Here is an 18,197-nt window from a genome sequence, read left to right as displayed (position 1 = left end):
CCACCACACTTAAAGCCTTACTTAAAATCTTTACACCAGTGTATGAAAGGCAAATCTTGCTCAGTACAACGAGCTATGTATTTCATCCTGCTCACAGCGCCACTGTGATGGGATCCCCCCCACCCGGGGTGCAGCCTGGGACTGTAGGATCGCTGTGCCCCCTTAACTCTCTCCAGCCTGGACTCTCTCTCACAATGCCTTGCTAGTGACCAGCAGCAAGCCCCTCCAGGTGCTGTGATCCCTCAGCACAACAGTATGTGGAGCCCCACACCCAGCTAGATTGCATGAATGCTCCCAGAGCCACTCATGAATCATACCAGCCAAATCCCCCCAGCTTCCAGCACTGTACCCCAGGAATATACCATCTTGCACTGGTTGATTGATACCCCACCCAGGTGTTGGTTACTTTCCTTCCTGTTGCCTCTGGGGAGCTAATATCTGGCTGATTCTCCAATTTACAGCATGTTTTAGTGGCAGCCATACCACACAATTCTCATAACTTCACATGCATTAATGCTATACATATATGGGTAGATAAATGACTTTCAGCAGATCACAACCTTTCCCTTGATACGATCACGATTATATAAAAATGAGGAATATGGGGGTTCCAGGACACTCCCCCAAGGTATAGAATGTTGCAGTGGGTTGGAATAGAGCTAGAGGAGACCAAGTTGGGGTGCTGGGGAAGGGCAGCTCCAGGCACCAGGCGCAGAAGGGGAGCTAAACAGGAGCTGGAGAGTAATTGGATCAGGGCTGGGGGAGCGGAGGACTGGATTGAAGGAGGCTGGAGCAGAGGGTTGAGGGAGAGCTGTGGGGGGACAGGATCAGAACTGAAGGGGAGCAAGGGAGGCCCATGGGGCAAACTGTGGATTTATAGGGGAGTCATGAAGGGGCTGGAGGGAAGCTAGGCAGGAGTTGGGGGATGGGAGGGCTAGGTTGAGGCTATGGGGAATTAGACAGGAACTGGGAGTATCTAGGCAGCAGCTGGGGGTTGGAAGGGCTGGACTAAGGCAGGGAGGCAGAAGATCAAGGTAGGGATTAGAGGATGATGGGGATGGATTGAGGCTATGCGGGACCTCAAGGGGAGTGGATTTTGGAATTAGGAATGGGGCCCCAATCTATTCTTGCAACAGGTTCCTCTGGGGCCTTATTATGGCACTGATTTAGTGCCTATCACTATAGCCTCTAGTACAGTATTGAATTACCTACCAAATTTCCCTCACTTTGTATGAAGAGGCTAATATATCAACTGCTTTTCAAAAAGAAGGAGTATAGTATGATGCAATATTTAATGCTCTCCAACATTCAGTGATAATGGGATTTAGAGGCATACATTAAGGCCTGGTCGACACTAAGAAATTAGGTCAGTATAACTACATCACTCGGGGGTGTGAAAAATCCACACCCCTGAACAACACAGTTAAACCAACCTAATCCCCAGGACAGACAGCACTAGGTTGATGGGAAAATTCTCCTATTGACCTAGCTACCACCTCTTGGGGAGGTGGAGTACCTACACAGATGGGAGAACCCCTCCCATTGGCGTAGGTAGTGTCATCACCAAAGCGCTACAGCTGTGTAGCTGTGCCATTGCAGCATTTTAAAGGAAGACTACCTTCAGATGGCAAGGATTTGGGGTATATCAATCAGGCCAATCCAAATAACATCAATCTGCACTTCTACAGCTCCAGCCTAGAATCGCCAAATGGTTTTTAAAGCATTAAATATACCTCACAACAACCCTGTGAAGTAGGCACGGACAGTATTATGATGTCCATTTTACACATGGATAAATTGAAGTGAAGAAAGGTTACAATGAATCACTGATGAAGCCAGGAATAGAACCCAGGAGTCCGAGTCCCAGTCCCCTGCATTCAACAAAAGGCTACACTGCAGCACAAGAATTTTCAGTTCAGACAGCCTTGCCGTAAAGGTAAAATTGTTGGGTTTAGTCATAGTTTTTTATTTCTTGTAAAAGAAATTTAATTGACAAAGAATTCAAGCCTTGAATAAAGTCTTGGGCTTGTACAACTATTCCCCCTGTCAGAAGAGGCATTGTATTACCTGAAGTTAGAAGGATTTGGAGAGTATCATATCTCACTATTACTCAAATTTTTTCATTTACTTGTGTAACTGATATATTTTATTGATGTCTGGCGTCCAGATATATTGGGCCGTAGATGTCAGGTTACCAGTTCATAGACACAGGAATTGGCTGTTAGACGTATAGACTACCCGATATCTACTTAAGCAAAGATGTGCCAGGCTTTTAGCAACTACTTTCTAGTGAAAAATGATTTAGATATCAACTCTCAGAAAAAAAAGTGTTGGGCAAAGAAAAGCCAGAAGATTTCATATTACAAAACTATCTCAAACGTAGGGATTCCTTCAGCATCTAAGTGATATTACCTTGGTTATCCATTCTCCAGTCATCAACAATTCATCCTTTATAGGTTTACTACATCAGTATTCATACTACATCCTCCCACCATTATTGTAAGGATTCCGCACTAGTATGCGGCAACCTACTCACTGAAGACATTGGTCTGAACCACAAAGGCAAGACCTAGATGCAAACTTCCCCAACATTTAGACATATTCAGGTTGACGGTTTAAATTCAGTCCATTATGGACACAGGGTCCAAATGAAAAGTCTGAATCCAAACTACTGTTATAGAGATGAAACCAGTTTGAATGCTTGCTCCAAATGTAATGGGTTTCCAAGTTTAGGGATTTGGTTATGCCCCATCCATAGCTATATGGGGATGTTTTCTCCCTCATTTCCCTTCTGCAATTTTACCCCTCTATCCAACTAAACTCCTGCTGAGTGACCCTGTTCCAGCGAGGTGACCCAGTCAAAGCAATCACAGCATTCCTATTGGTAGCCTTCATTTTCCAACCCATACGACTGCCTTGCCAACATAGGCCTTTCCTATATATAACCTATTAATTTAGATATGCAATACTTACAACATGGGTATAACCAGGCCACTAGCAACAGCAGAACCCGCAGTCCAGCAAGAGAGAAGGAAATAAAATGCCAGAGCTGTAATGAGAGATGTATATCCAAACTCTTCGTGAGTCCCACGTCTGAACAAGTACATGATTCCTCGCTTACCATTCTCAGCTAGGAGTGCAGCTGCTTCAAGGGAGAGAGAAAAGAAAAGCAGGAGTACAGAAAGTTAAATAGATCCTTTAAAAATATCCACTAACAGTTCTTGTAACTTTCAACCTTGATTATGATTAAATAAAGTTCATAGTCAATAGGTTGAGTCTACAGTGCTAGTTGAGGTATACAAGACTTCAGGAAAATGAGAACCATTTGTGTTTACAGTCTGCAGACTGTGATATTATTCTTTTAGATGACCTAAATGGAGAGAAACAGTAGCCATTTAGCCAAGAAAAAGGAACTTCTTGGCTTCTCCCTTTATTAGTCTCTCTGATAGACTCTCTTTCCCTCCCCTATAAACCTCAGAAATGCTATAATTCACAAGCTTCCCAACTCACACATTTTAAATGGGGGACTCAGTTCTTCTGGCATGTCTCTGGAGAAGGAAAATAAAATCCACTTTAAAGAAAACCTACGTTGCTAAAGATATTTGGAGACCAAATTCAAATTACACAAACACAATTTATTTTTAGCCACCATTCAGCAGACTTCTCCTTACCTTCATTAAAGGTTTGATTGGAATATTTGACTCCATCTGGTCCTATCCACGCTGTGCCTGATGGACAACTATATTCCGAAATTTCTCTCTCAAATGGGCTTATGCTTAAAAATTAAAGGGAAAAGAATGATATTAAATGGATGAGTGTAATGCAGAGCATCTGTACAGAATATATTTATTGGACACTTCTGATAGATATCCCCCAGAAAGAATGCCCTTCTGTATCTTCTCTAGTAGCCCAATCCAACTCCCTTAAAGTTGGCCTTAGTTTATTAGTAGTCATGTCCCACTAGATATTCTCCTGCCACTGAAAAAGCTAAAGTTTCCAAAATTAAGTAGTCATGGGTTTCACTCTACAATGCTGGAGAAAAAAAATTCTATTTTAAAAATCCAGTGCCCAATCTGGTCATGACCTCATTACCAGGTGAGTATTATTGTAATACTGTAAAATATCATTAGCACACCAAATTGTTCCTAATAGATATTTCTCTCTGTGTAAGTCCAAATCACAGGGGCCCCAAGACCAGAGTGGAGTTTGTCATTTGGATTGTTTTTTGCAAGGAAGAGAGAAGAGCCATGTGCACCTGTTGGTACCAGGTATTTCATTTCATACAAACTTGTAACCAATGAGATGGGCCTGTCAGCATCCTAATTGCCTTCTTTGTACATAGCATTACTTTTGCCACCCTTCTTCCCTGTCTCTTTGTCCTTTTAGACTGTGTGTGTGTGTTCAGGCAGGGATTGTGTCTTTCTCTGGGTTTGGAAAGTACCCACCATATTTTTGCTTTTACCACAAACAATATGAACCCCATTTGTTCCACCAACAGCAGGAAATTGGTGGTGACTGGCCCACCTGATTCCTGCTCAGAACTCCAGAAGAAAGTGAAAACATCAAGATTCTAGCCAGAGCAGGAAAGTTTCTTACAGACCCCAAATTGGCAACCAAAGGAACACAGGATTCAACCCAATTTTTGATTTGCCTTCTTACATCAGTCTCACCCACACACACGAGATGAATTGCCAATTTTTTAAAAAGTGACACACACAATAGCCCAAGAAAAACAACCTTCTTGTCCCCATCTTGGGTCAGAAATTGTATAATTGGTCCATATACTCATCAGCAGCATCTCGTGTCTTTTCCTCTATCACTCCCATATTGCAAGAATGCCCTAACCCCTGGGCAATAGGATAGTCTGAGGTGGGTCTCTCTCAATCTGTCCTGCGGGAGCTGATCCATTTTGTATAAAATATTTGAATAGTAATTGGGCCAAAGAGAGAGAATCATTATGGCACTAACCTAAGATGTGGAAGACCCAAATTCAAGTCCCTGCTCCAATGGCTATTTAATTATTTATACACAGTGGAACAGCTTCAAGAGCAGAGATTGAGCACACTCTGTCCCAGACTATCCCATAGCCCAGTGATTAGTACACTCACCTGCACTGTGGGAGACCCCAGTTCAAATCCCTTCTCCACCTCAGGCTGAGGGGGGAAATGAACCTGAGTTTCCACATCCTGGGTAAGTGTGGTCCTCCTGGCCATTTTGTGAATTTAGCCCTTCTTTTAAAAAATTTAGCCCTGGAAATGAAATATTTTGTTTGACTGAAACTAATTTTTGTTGACTTTTTCAATTCAACAACATTTTCCAGAATTTTCCGTTTCAATTTGACCCAACTGCAATTTTGTTGTTGATGTTTTGATTTTTCAGGGTTGGTTAGTTTGTGGGTTTTTTCCAAACTGCCAGTGAACTGAAGAATCAGTTACTTGCCCAGCTCTAGCGTAGGCCAGGCCTAGATGTGTTATGATAGGATGTATTCTATGAAACAAAGGCATTGGGGAAAAAATTTTTGCTATTTTTGTGGAGACATTGAAGTTTATAAATTTTCCTCTGGAGCACTCAGTGAGGGGTCATATTACATTGGAATAGGTATATCCCAGATGATCAATACTAACTTCCTACAATTGCAAGGATCAATGGATCTCAGTCATACACTGTCTGCTTCTTTGTTTCTAAGAGAATCGTGAACAAGGCTTTAGTCCACTTTCATTCTTGTGGTTTATTATAGCCGGAAGCTTGGTGAGACTATGTATAGCCTGGTAGAGTTCATGACAACCTATTTACTTCTCTTTAAGTCTATCCAGTTTCACTGGGATGGAGTCTTTATGACTGGGCCTACTTAAGCTGCACCAGACTAAAAGTTGGCGCAAAGACTGACAGCTTCTAACACGGATCAGCTGGACAATTTTTGATTCAAAGACAGGCAAAAAGACATAAAATTCTTGTGATTTCAGATGCACTTTCTATACAACTTTAGAACAAAAACAGCTTTGTTTTGAAAAAATGACATTTTACAAGCAGTTAGCCCTTAAAATATAAAAAAAGATGTTGAGGTGAAGGAAAAGGCTTTTCCCTATAAAGATCCAAAGAGCTGTGATAAGTTTGCCAAATCCTGATATTAAGAAGGTGACAAGTTATGTTTTTTCAAAAGAAAAGAAAATCTTTACTACAGCACACAGCATTTATTCATGTTACATAGATCAAATGATACTCTGAAACTAGTGGTATACAAAGTAATATATGTCTGCATTTTTATTTGACTTTTGTAAGGCACTCAGAGTCCATTGTCATGAGTGGCAAATAAATCTTCATATAAAATTAATGCAATATAACATAATGTCCCGCCATCCTTTTCTACAGCGTAATTGTACCATATTCACCCTTGTAAACTGGTGAAAATTCAGAGATAAACTGTCATTTAACTTAAACTTTGTCCAAATCCCCTAGATTCTTCACAGATATTAGCTAGAAAGAGACATATACTTGGCTGCAAGATCAAAAGCAAACCTGAGGCGGCTCATCTATATAACATCTCTACAAAATTTACATACATTGGATTGTATCACTCTCACATGACACTTGTCATCTTAGGTCCCTACCTGAAACTTATTCCTTGCTGGTGTACCCTTCTACCATGCAAAGGCCTGTTCAAGTCAAGTGAGAGTCATATAGGTACAGATGGAACAAGTTGAAGGTTCAGTCCACTACAGTCTAATCCAAAGCCTACAAAAGTCTGTGGGATCTTTTAATGGGCTTTGAATCAGGCCCTTAAAGTGTAAGTTACTTGAGCCAGGGACCATGTGCTCCTATATGTTTGTACTGTACATGGTACAATGGAGACCCATTCTGATTGGGTATTCTGGCTGCTACCACAGTACTAACATTAATCCAATTACTTTGTCTCGCTTAATGGATCAGACACGGATAAGTAAAATGCACCCCATTCCAGAGGATCAGTGGAGGGCCCTCCACCCCTATAAACTCCAGGTAAGATCTTAAAGTAAGTCTTCTGCGTGGCTTAATGCATGGGCCCTCTGCCTTGCACCAAGTTCCACCCCACGCATTTCTTGCATAGTCAGGGCTGTTAGGTATCTGTTACCTTGTTCTACTTTGATTTATACGGTTTCTTGTTTCTGAAAAACTGATTTGTTCGCTTTTGTTATGTGTTTTGTCACAATTAATGGCGGGCTTTTGTCGTTGCTTTTTAAAATTAGGGACAAAGCAATGCAAGGGAAGTTTAAAAGAAAAAGGAAATTATTATGTAAGTTCACAACTAAATATGCCCCTTAGTAAATGGATTTGTTAGAAATTGAGAGCAAAAGAATTTTTCTTTACTTCTGAGTTCCTCGAACATAGATATTTATCATCTATAAACTTTAAAGCAAAATTATGACTTTAAACTTTAAAGCAAAACCTAAGATGAAAATGCACTTGTAGGCTCAAATATATGAATGGTCATACCCCAAGGCCTGCTCATTCATTTTTGCATTTGTCTTTAAGCATGCACTGGTTGTTGCATTCCCAACTGCCACATTGGAAAAGTTCACGTGCACAAATAAAATTCTGCATTTCAAACACCCAATTCTGGTGCATCTATATGAATGTTTATCCCTGGATGAACTAGAGACTAATGGAAATACTGTAGTAATAATTAGCATTTCACACCAAGATGCTTGTGCCATTCTCACCACTTACATTTCTGAACTGTTCTTCAGCTGCAAAGTTCTCAGACTCATGACTGGAGTGCAAGAAAAGAAATATGGCAAGTAGACTGTAACAGTGACGGTACACACCTGCAGGTGTAAAAAGTCAAAAACATCAACGTGTGAGGTAGAAACACAGAAGAAAACGTGAAGGATCTAGAATCACCAACACCAGCAGCTATCGCAAGAAGATTGTTCTGTGGGATGTGCCCAACATATCTTGAGAGATCAATCTTGTTTGACTACAATCACTTAAACCTCAATCCTGAAACATCCCACACACAGTCAGACCGCTGTGTCCACACCAAACCCTAGTGAAGTCAATGGGAGTCCACCCGTGACAGCCACCACCTTGGCCAACCCATAGGGATTGAACTGGAGATCGCCAGAGCTAAAAGCATGAGCTGAGCTGCTACAGCTTGAGTTAAAGAATCGAGGTTTTGTTGCTGGGGGCTATATCGACTCCTATTCTCTGTGGCTCGGCATGGAGGGGCACCTCTAAAACACACACACACACAGGTGGGTTATACCCCCAAACAGAGCTCCTTGCAGGACAGAGATCTTAGACTGAAAACTGAAACAGTGTAAACTGTGTTCTATGTACCTTTTGGGAAGAATCTAGCACACTTTGGGGCACCTTAAAATTATCTGTGCTCTTAAAAAGCCCCAAGCCCACCCCCCTAAAACCCTGTAATGTCTGGCTATTTCTATTTTACTACAGCATTACTTATTTGTAGACATGCTTACAGCACTCATCATCATAGTACACAGGTACTTATTTCTGCCTTGTAGCCTCATTGCTTAACCAATCCACTCAGGAGAGACTTCTGAAAGGTTTGAAAGACATTGTTCTGCTGCTCAGTGACAGAAAGCTCTTAAGTATCAGAGGGGTAGCCGTGTTAGTCTGGATCTGTAAAAAGCAACAGAGGGTCCTGTGGCACCTTTAAGACTAACAGATGTATTGGAGCATAAGCTTTCGTGGGTGAATGCCCACTTCGTCAGACGCAAGAAAGCTCTTAGACACTATAGTATTGATGGGCACCTTACAAATGCCTGAAATAAATTAGATAAAATATTGTACACAGACAAGTAGAGATTAGGTTTAGCCAGGCACTGTAATCCTTCATAAAGGAGAGCCCTCACCATCCACGTTCCTTCTGCTAGTTCTATTGTACCATTTGGAAGAGGATACTAAAAATAAAACTAATGAGGGTTTTTTCCCTGATTGTTTTGTTCTTGTTTAAAAGCACCCACAGTGTGTAAATCAGCAGTCTGAATGTATTCCAGCTACAGACAGGGCTAAGCCACAATGCTGAGATCTTGATCCTAACTGCCCCAAACCTCAAAACTGGTTGGATCTTAAACTATGATTTAGGTCCATCTATAGTTCTAGCCAAATGAAGGTAAAATTACTGTAAGGAAAGAGAGAAGATTTTTTTTTTTAATAGATCTGCCCTACAAGTAGGCAGGTGTCTATGAGGAAACTACTGAAACACACTGGGCCATTATAAAAGTGCCCTTTTTTAGGCATGAGTGAGACATTCAGACACACTCTGGAATGTAAGGTGGTACACTTAGGGAAGAAAAACCAAATGCACAAATGCAGAATGGGGGATAACTAGGTTGGCAGCAGCACTGGTGAGAAAGATCTGGGAGTTGTGGTGGATCACAACCTCAACATGAGTCAGCAATGCAATGCTGTTGCAAAAAAAGGAAATGCAATTTTAGTTTGCATTAACAGAGGCACAGGTTGCAAGTCACGGGAGGTGATAGTACTGCTCTGCTCGGCGCTAGTTAGGCCTCAGCTGGAGCACTGTGTCCAATTTTGGTCACCAATGTATAGAAAGGATGTGAAGAAACTGGAAAGGATGCAGAGGCAAGCAACAAGATGATCAAAAGGGATGGAATGCAAGCTATATGGGCAAAGGCTGAAGGAACTGGGTATGTTTAGTTTGGAAAAAAAGAGATTGAAGGGGAACATGATAGAGTTTTTCAAATGCTTGAAAGGTTGCCATAAAAAAATATGGAGAAAAGTTGTTCTCTCTTGCCACAGAGGGCAGGACAAGAGGCAGTGGGTTCAAACTACAGCATAGCAGATTTAGATTAAAACTTCCTAACTGTAAGAACAGTAGGACAATGGAACAGACAGCCCAGGGAGGTTGTAGAAGCTCCTTCACTGGAGGTTTTCAAAAGGAGGCTCGATAGCCATCTTTCTTGGATGGTTTAGACACAACAAATCCTGCATCTTGGCAGGGGTTTAGACTAGATGACCTTTGCAGTCCCTTCTAACCCTATGATTCTATAGTTATTAAAACACATTAGGTAGTACATTTATGGAAACCAAGGAGCTAAGATAAAACTGTATCTACAATTATAGCTGCTTGTCATGCAATTGTATCTCAAGTCTTTGTTTCTCTATATCGCAAACATAACAAGCTTATGGGCACAGCCCTGCTAAAACAGACAGACTGAACTGGGAATAGTTTGGGTCTTACAAAACATAAGTTGGGTTCTGTTTTTGCAAAATCAAAATCAGATATGGTTCAGATCCAGCTCAAACTTTATCCAAAGCCCCCAAAATTTGTACATGGGTGTTAGACAGGTGATTGGCTAGGGCATTCCAGTTGTGGCTGGTTTTCATTGCTAAGTCAAGCAACTTTAAAAAGTTTTGATAATTTAAAAAAAAATGTGCCATGAAACTGTTTACCCAACCTAGGGAAACTCTGAGCTTTTGGAACTTAATTAGACATCATGATAAAAATATAAAGAAAAGGAAAGATATGTTCCCTAGATTCCTGGCAAACACTATCCACATTGTGATTTCCTTTTTGCAGGGAAAGGTGATGAATTATGGAGAAGCAAATATGGCCATAGGTCAGGAGGGCACTTTATAAAGACAACCACCCCTATTCTAAGGGCTGGAGGTTAGGAATTCAGTTCCTGTTAAAGGGAAGGTGCTTAGGGTTATCTTGTGGGAGTGGGAGATACCACTGTGATTTCTTTCCAAGTTTAAATGCTGACTTGTTTATATAGAATTAGTCTTGGTTAATTAAAGTCATAGTGACATAGATTCTTTTAGTTTCCTGACTCTACATCATTTTAATAAATGCATTATATGGTTCCTTTCAGATCAAATCACTACTGCCCTGCCTTCCTTTGACCAAGACATAAGACAAGGCTTGTAACCTAAGAAGGACCTTCTAAAGCCAATAAAAAGGAAAGAATCTGAATAGGAGTTCACTTTGTTGCTTTCATTAACTTTGGTGAAGAACTTAGATAAAATGTTTATTTTAAAAAGTAAAGGGGGGGAAGGGATGAAATATTTAAACCATGGGAAATATGAAGCTTTAAGCAAAGCTATTTTAATAGCTAAAACATTTGAGCTATTTTGATGACTTCAGCAAGATGCTGAACGTGCTCAACTCCCATGGACTCAAACTGAGGACTATCTGTATTATTTTTAGGAATACTGTGCATGCCTCTGTGTGTTTATGCTGGGTTACTTGCTATGAGGTGAGATCAAAAGTGGATTTAGAGGAATCAAACAGGAAAGGCAAAACAATGACCTAGATAAGAAGCATCCCACAGTAGCCAGGTTAATTAGCTGTAAAGAAGCTGGAGCCAGCAAAGTTACACAGTGCTAAGATATCAAAAAAGAGAGATTAAAAAAACAACACTTGTCAGTTAAAGGATTCATGGCAGAAGGGGAGGGGTAGAAAGGGCTGTCCACAGATTGAGGCTAACACACAGGCTGACAGACACTTAGGCTACTCTACAGTTGGAGCTTGGGGTGCAATTCCCAGTTTGAGTAGCCATACTCGTGGCTACCTCTCATCAAGCTAGCGCACTAAAAATAGTAGTGTGGCAGCAGTAGCACAGGATCATCACCCTAAGTATGTACCCACAAGCTCCAGGTGGGTTTGTACTCAGGGCAGCTATCCCTGTACCACTGTTGCCACTGCTTGTGCTACCATGACTAGATTACTATTTGTACTAGCTCAATGTCTGCTCAAGCTGGGAATCACACCTCCAGCTCCAAGTCTAGACATAGCCACAGAAGGAGGGAGAAGCTGCAACAATCGTCTGCGTCTCGCAGCCAGAGATGGGGTAACTGGGCTGAAGGGAATTTACCAAAGCTTGCAAGAAAAGATTAAGATGTAAATAAGACCCATGCTTATAGGCTTTTCATTGTTTTATCCCTTTACTCTGCATACTATACATCTTTGGGTGAATAAATAATGCGCCATTTTGAAGAAGCTATTTGAGTCTCTTTAATCAGCTGCTGTCACAGGCCACCCCGAGGGTGAAAGGACTTATAGGTCCTAATCCCAGTTGGGCCTCTTGTGTTAGTGTATTTGGTCAAGAGGAGGTGGGGCTGCAGTCCAGAGATCCAGTCTAAGAGTGGTGATACTGTGTGGTTCCACACACAGTGAGGTGCAGGGCAAGCCAGCTCTGCCATGTGAGGTGTGCACTCAAGACTGACTGAGAGGGATCTAAAGCACAGCTCACCTGGTAATTGTGACACTCTGAATCCTGCTAGTGCTCAGTATCATATAGGATTGGCCCTTTAATGGTGTAAAATAAACTTTTTATTACATCTTGTTTTCTCTTTATATCTGACCCCAGATCTTGGCTAGTTGGTCCTAAATTTAAAACCCATCTTGTGTCCTGATAAAGTAATAGTCTGCTTTCGTACATGTAAATAGTTCATGCAAGGAGTTTGTAATGTATTTATGAGAAGGCAACAACAGGTGAAGCTGTAGAGGGAAGAAAGAGAAGCTTCCATAGCTCAATCTACAAATGATAAATGAATAGTTGCAATTCATGACGTTACGCAGCAAGGAAAAGCATGAAGCTTTCCGGACATAAAAAAAGCCCCTGGTTATTATTAGGCCTCAATGGCATTGCAATTCTGTTTGGAGCCTCCCATCAGCATAATTACTCTGTGAGAGGTGGAAGCTATGTCGGAGGGAGAGTGTCGCCCACCGACACAGCACCAGCGTGGACAGCGCTAAGGTTGATGTAACTTATGTTGCTCAGAGGGGGTGTCTTTTTCACACCCCTGAGCGACATAAGTTACATTGACTTAAGTGGTAGTGGAGACCAGCCCTTAAGCTTTAGAACAAGAACACCATCTCACTTTTGCCTCTTCTAAATGAGGTAAGTAAGTAAAGGAATACAAGAAATTCTGAAGTAAAACATCAGAGACTGATAAGGGGCAGGGGTTTCAAGAGGTTTATGGAACACATGGTTTAATGCCTCATTTAATTAAGTCTTTTCTACGCTACCATAACAATAATTAGCGTCCCCTTGGGGCACTCAACTACAATGGGGTTGTGAGCCAATCATGTTCTAAAACTTTGAAATTTGCCCAGGGCCACAGTATATTTTTTTTTATATATTTACTTATAATTATATATCCTGTTATAACAGAGGTGGATGCTGCCTATACCAATGGGGTACAACTGTTATAAATGGATACTCTCTACTCTGGTTGCAATTGTGTTGTAGGGCAGGACCTAATGTCAGTATAGCTCAAAAAGCATAGAAGAATTAAACCAGTAACCATTGTTCTCCTGTGACACCAATATCCTTTTGCTGTCTCAGAGCAGAGGTTGGCTGATAGGGTCATTTGGGCAGATGGGCAGGCAAGGATTTGCATGGGTGGGCTCAGTGCCCTTTAATAACATTTCCTCTTCAGAAGGGAGCCTGAACTCAGTAAATATACTGGCAAGTCGCCTAAGAGATGTCAACAGCATGAGGTTTTGATTTGCACACGTTTCTCTGAAGAAAAAAGTACAATAGGAATATTCAGGCACTTTAAAATATCTGAAAACCCTGCAAACTTCTGCAAAAAATGGAGAAAGAAAAATAATGGGAAGTGGGCATTCAGAAGATAAAACTGGTGGAGAAATCCAACTCAGAGTAATCTACAAATAAAGTACAGAAGAATATTCTAAACACTTCACCCTCTCCACCCCAAAGCCCCCTCTCCATGTCTTTCACCATAATTTTGAAATTGAAAATGATGGAAAGACACACATAGACATACACATGGAAACCTTTTAGGCTTGCACTACTTTTCTAGTTCTTATGGAAAAATCCTTCCCACAAACTGAAAACTGTACTCAATGGGAGACTAGATAGCTCCAAGGACTGTAAATAGGATAGATCCTTTCACATCTAGCCCAGGCTTCAATCCAGCTAAGAAGCAACATCTAAAAAGTTCTCAAAATTCATCCAAAGTTCTGAAGTCCTCTCCAACCCTTACGCCTCATGCATCTACCATTCCCCCAACAAACAGAGATCCTTCTTCATGGTGTGTCATGTTACTTGGATATGTCACAATCCTAAGGGGTATACACTCCCAATTGCCTTTTACGTTTTAAAGGTGCAGATGTAGCAGAGGGATCTAATTGATTCTTTTGCACCAAAGCAGGGGAATAGACTGACCCCACAAAATGACAAGTGGATTAGAGGGGAAACAGGCCTTCCAGACTGCCACCTGAAGATACCAAAGGCCAAGGAGGAGAACATGTCACCCCTCGATGAGGGCAGAGAGGATGGAGAGAGGATGCAAGCAACCATGCCTCTCCCAAATGCCAAGGTGGTCTGTCATTGCTGAGGAAGAATGAGGAGAAAGGAAATGTTTGGAACCTACTGGTGGCAACCATCCAAACACCAAAAATGAATGTGACAGCCATCAACCCAGCAAAACAGTTCTCCATACTGCTAAATAAATGTAGTATCATGAGAATGAAGGAATGGCTTGGGGCAGCACGGAAAGTAACATGGTAAGTGCTGTAAAAATAATAAATAATGAATAACAACAACAAATAAACACTGTACACTCCTACCCATGTACACACAGGCTGAAAATCCCTGTACAACATTTTGGGTCCCTTCTGCCCATTGCACATCAATTGTGCTAAATCGTGCACCAGAAAGTCACTTTTCCCTGTCATCTGCTGTTTCATCTAGCCACCCTGTGACTGGCCTTCACTCTTACTTGAACTATTTTAAACATGACTTCAATCTTTAATTGAGAAACACATTTACTTACAAGAACCAGCACAGATTCCAAGAGCTTGCTTGTTTTTCTGAGGGATTTTGTTTGAATTGAGCTAAAGAAACGCTCACGTAATTTATTAATCTTTATATTTAGGGAAACAAAGAGAGCTCCGAAAAGTCCTCCAAGTATTCCAAGGAAAATGGTTGGAATGAAAGCCAAGACACTCATATCCAGCAAGTTTTTAACCTGAATTGAAGGAGAAAAGAAAGACAGTACATTCTGAGAATTCTGCCAGTGATTTGAAATACAGCAGCTACTCTGCTAAGTGAAACATGATATAACAATGCAACAAATAAGCAAAATTTACTTTATAAGAAACAGATCTTTCCTTGCAGCTTAAGGAGTGCAGTTCTCAAATTTAGGGATGTTCCCATGAGGAGCCAAGAGCAGTCTCCTCAGAACCTTGCAGGATCAGAAAGTACGAGCCCAGGCAGCACATAGCTCCACCAGCCAGTTGTTTTGATTTTTAAAAAGATTGGAAAGGACTTGATCAAATCAGGCTGAAGGCTCAGTACTGCAGCTCCTTCTTGGGCCCCTCTTTCCCTGAGGGGAAGCAGTTGATCAGGCAGAAATCTTTGTGCTGCATCTCTTATTACTGAGAGAGCTCAGAACTTCAGAGTGTAATGCAGAAACTTACCTTGACTTCAGCAGGATTTCACTCACTGTACCTTAAACCACCTCATCATTCATAATCATTTATTAAGCTTCAATCTGCAACTATCTGTTTCAAAATCACTGAATAAACTGCAAGTAAAACTGGAGGTAGGGCTAATCTGTAACCGTTTATTAATACTGTGTATGACCTAGTTATTTGGACAGTTATTTTATACTTATATTGGAAATGTTTACTGTATGCATATGTTGGTTTATAGCAGGACTGTTAGGAAACCAGCAGGAAGGCAACACAATGTGATCTAGACCAGTAACATCCTAGTAAACATGGCAGGGGTCATTAAGAATCAATACCGGGCTATTAAGCTATGTAAATGCTACTTCCTTTGCTCCAACCCAAGGTTACACTGCTGTTTTGCCAGGGCTGGGAACAGACAGATCAGAAGGACACAAACCAGTTAAAAGGTGACTCACAAGAAGAGTGGGCAGGGGCAGTTGTCAGGGGCTGCAAAGGGGGTTTGAAGTAATAAGGTCTTCCTTATCTTCCAGGGGATGGCAAGCCTCAAGTGAGATAGATGTGTATAGACGTAACTGTTTTAAAACCCTTTTTGTCTTATGCTTTGTTCCTACTGTTAAGATTAAACAATACTTAGTTTTAAGAAAGATGCCTGGTCACTGTATTAACCACTGGGCAAATCACCTATGAGGAAAGACATGCAGGGGCTAAACCCAACTGGGACTGCTAAGTACTCACTGTTGGTACACAGGATGCTGTAGCCCTGGGACAAGGTCTAAGAGTGGGGGAATTATGGGATTCCAACTCAGAAAAAATGAAGACAAGAGGCCTGACACCTAACGGGGGTGCACTCGGAAAGACTATGGAGGGGACAAACACCGTCTCCAAACATTTGCACAGACACAGAGTACTGTGACACATGCTATCTGTCCATGGTGTACAACCCTGGCATTATTTTCAGCAACTGCTACAACGAAATCATCCTCTTTATAACAATGACCTGTCTACAGACCTAACTGGTTAAATAGGTAGTATAAAAAAATTAAATATAGCGGGCAGTTGCTAAATCTGAAATATCAAGAATTCTATTCTGTTCAGTTTCTCACACCATCCTCAGCACTATAGTATCTGAGTGCCTTCCAAGACTGCATTAAGTTATGTGACTAACATCAGTCATGTGTGGTTCTCTCTTTCTGCCTCCCTTTCCCTGGGAGAAATTGCATGAGGACTATTGTTTTAATATATTATATGTACGCTGTGCGTTTGTATTAGCAAAGGCAAGGTCAAGCACATAGGCCTTGCATTTGGAACAAAAAGCGGCTAAGTGTATTGGTGGATCTTAGTTCCTGTGACAGTTCGAGCTGCAATCTGAGACCAGCCCACAAGAGAGATCTGTCGCCTGCCCCAATGAGCTTCACACTTGTAAATAACCCAGTGGTCCAAGTAACAATAAATAAAGTCAAGCTTCCTAAAAATCTTGAGCACTGCAGAATCACATGGAGCTGCCATGCAATAAATTCCTCTTGTAACATTATCCTGGGTAGAGTGAAACTGAGGAAAATAAATATTTTTCTTGAGAAACATAACCCACAAGCTTTCAATTCAGAGTTTATTCACTATAAACTGTGTTGGTTAATGCCACAAACATGAAAGAAGTGAAATTTCCCCTGAGCCCCAAACTAACTGAAGTGAAAATATTTCTGATTATCTGTACCATCTGGACAGCCAAAACCTATAGAACACCAGCAGAAGTCATGTGCTGGTAATTCTATCCAGTTTTTCCTCTGACACTAAAAGAAGATGGAAAAGGCCAGCATCCACTGCCTTTTTCTGAAGATGTCCTAATATGAGCTTGTAAAGGGCTACAAATACTAAAAACAGAGGTCATTCTCATGTTTTGCCCTCTTGTGTGTTTTTGTTACAGAGAGGTGTTCTCCTTTTGTGTTGGGTCAACCTCCAGTTTGTTTTCACAACTGCTATGTATATTTATATACTTTTCCAGTACCGTATGGCAGAATGAGACATTTTCCACTGCAGGTCATGATAACTAGTTTGAGTGGGGTATTGAATTCACAGAACACAACAGTACAAATGTTACAATTCAGGACAGAAAATGTCAAGGAATTAAAAAACAGAGTGGTATTGACATCTGTGAAAAGACATGCACAAGGCAGAGGTATTAAAATGTGTCAGTGTGAAAGAAGACTGGGAAATTCTAAAAGATGCTCTAACTAGAAACCAGGAGACTTCAGTACCTCTATAAAAGGAGTGGCTATTGTGATTTCATGAGGAACAGCTTAGAAACAAAAAAAAAAAGTTTCCAGAAATGCAAAAGGAAGTTGGTAACTAAACAAGCATGCTGAAGTTAATAAAAGCCTGCAGCGATAAGGGGTACCAGATACAGTAAGTTAGATGCAAGTCTAATGTGATGTGGAAGCAGAAGTGCCCAATATAATTTTGTACAGAACATGCAGAGTCAGCATAGCATGGAGCATGAAAGTAAGAATCATCTCTACACAACCAGGAATACTGCCTCAGTTGCGTGCACTACATTACCAGAAACGCAGAGACAAACTGGAGAGAATTAGAGAAAAGCAATGAAAAATTATCGGGGCCAGTGAAGTCTACTTATGGTTAAAAGACAGGGAACAAAGGGTAGGAATAAATGGTAAATTTTCAGAATGGAGAGGGCAGGGCCAGCTCTAGCTTTTTTGCTGCCCCAAGCAAAAAATAAAAATAAATTAAGAAAAAGGGCGGCCGGACTGCCGAAGCAAAAAAAAAAAAA

General features: G+C 41.1%; 1 protein-coding gene across 1 annotated transcript in view; it reads right to left on the bottom strand.

Moving 5' to 3' along the window:
- The window catches only part of LOC112101927 (chloride channel protein C-like), a 107,688-nt gene that overhangs the window by 67,129 nt on the left and 22,362 nt on the right, over nt 1-18,197 (bottom strand). The window contains 4 exon segments of the mRNA XM_026659506.1: nt 2,974-3,145; nt 3,672-3,775; nt 7,705-7,802; nt 14,776-14,970. Coding sequence (XP_026515291.1) covers nt 2,974-3,145; nt 3,672-3,775; nt 7,705-7,802; nt 14,776-14,970 — 569 coding nt within the window.

Source organism: Terrapene carolina, unplaced genomic scaffold (genome assembly GCF_002925995.2).
Source record: "Terrapene carolina triunguis isolate 2854851 unplaced genomic scaffold, T_m_triunguis-2.0 Scaffold58, whole genome shotgun sequence".
In the NCBI taxonomy this organism is placed as follows: Eukaryota; Metazoa; Chordata; order Testudines; family Emydidae; genus Terrapene; species Terrapene triunguis.
Note: the sequence above shows the minus strand (reverse complement) of the source record. Positions and strands in the feature narration are given on the sequence as shown.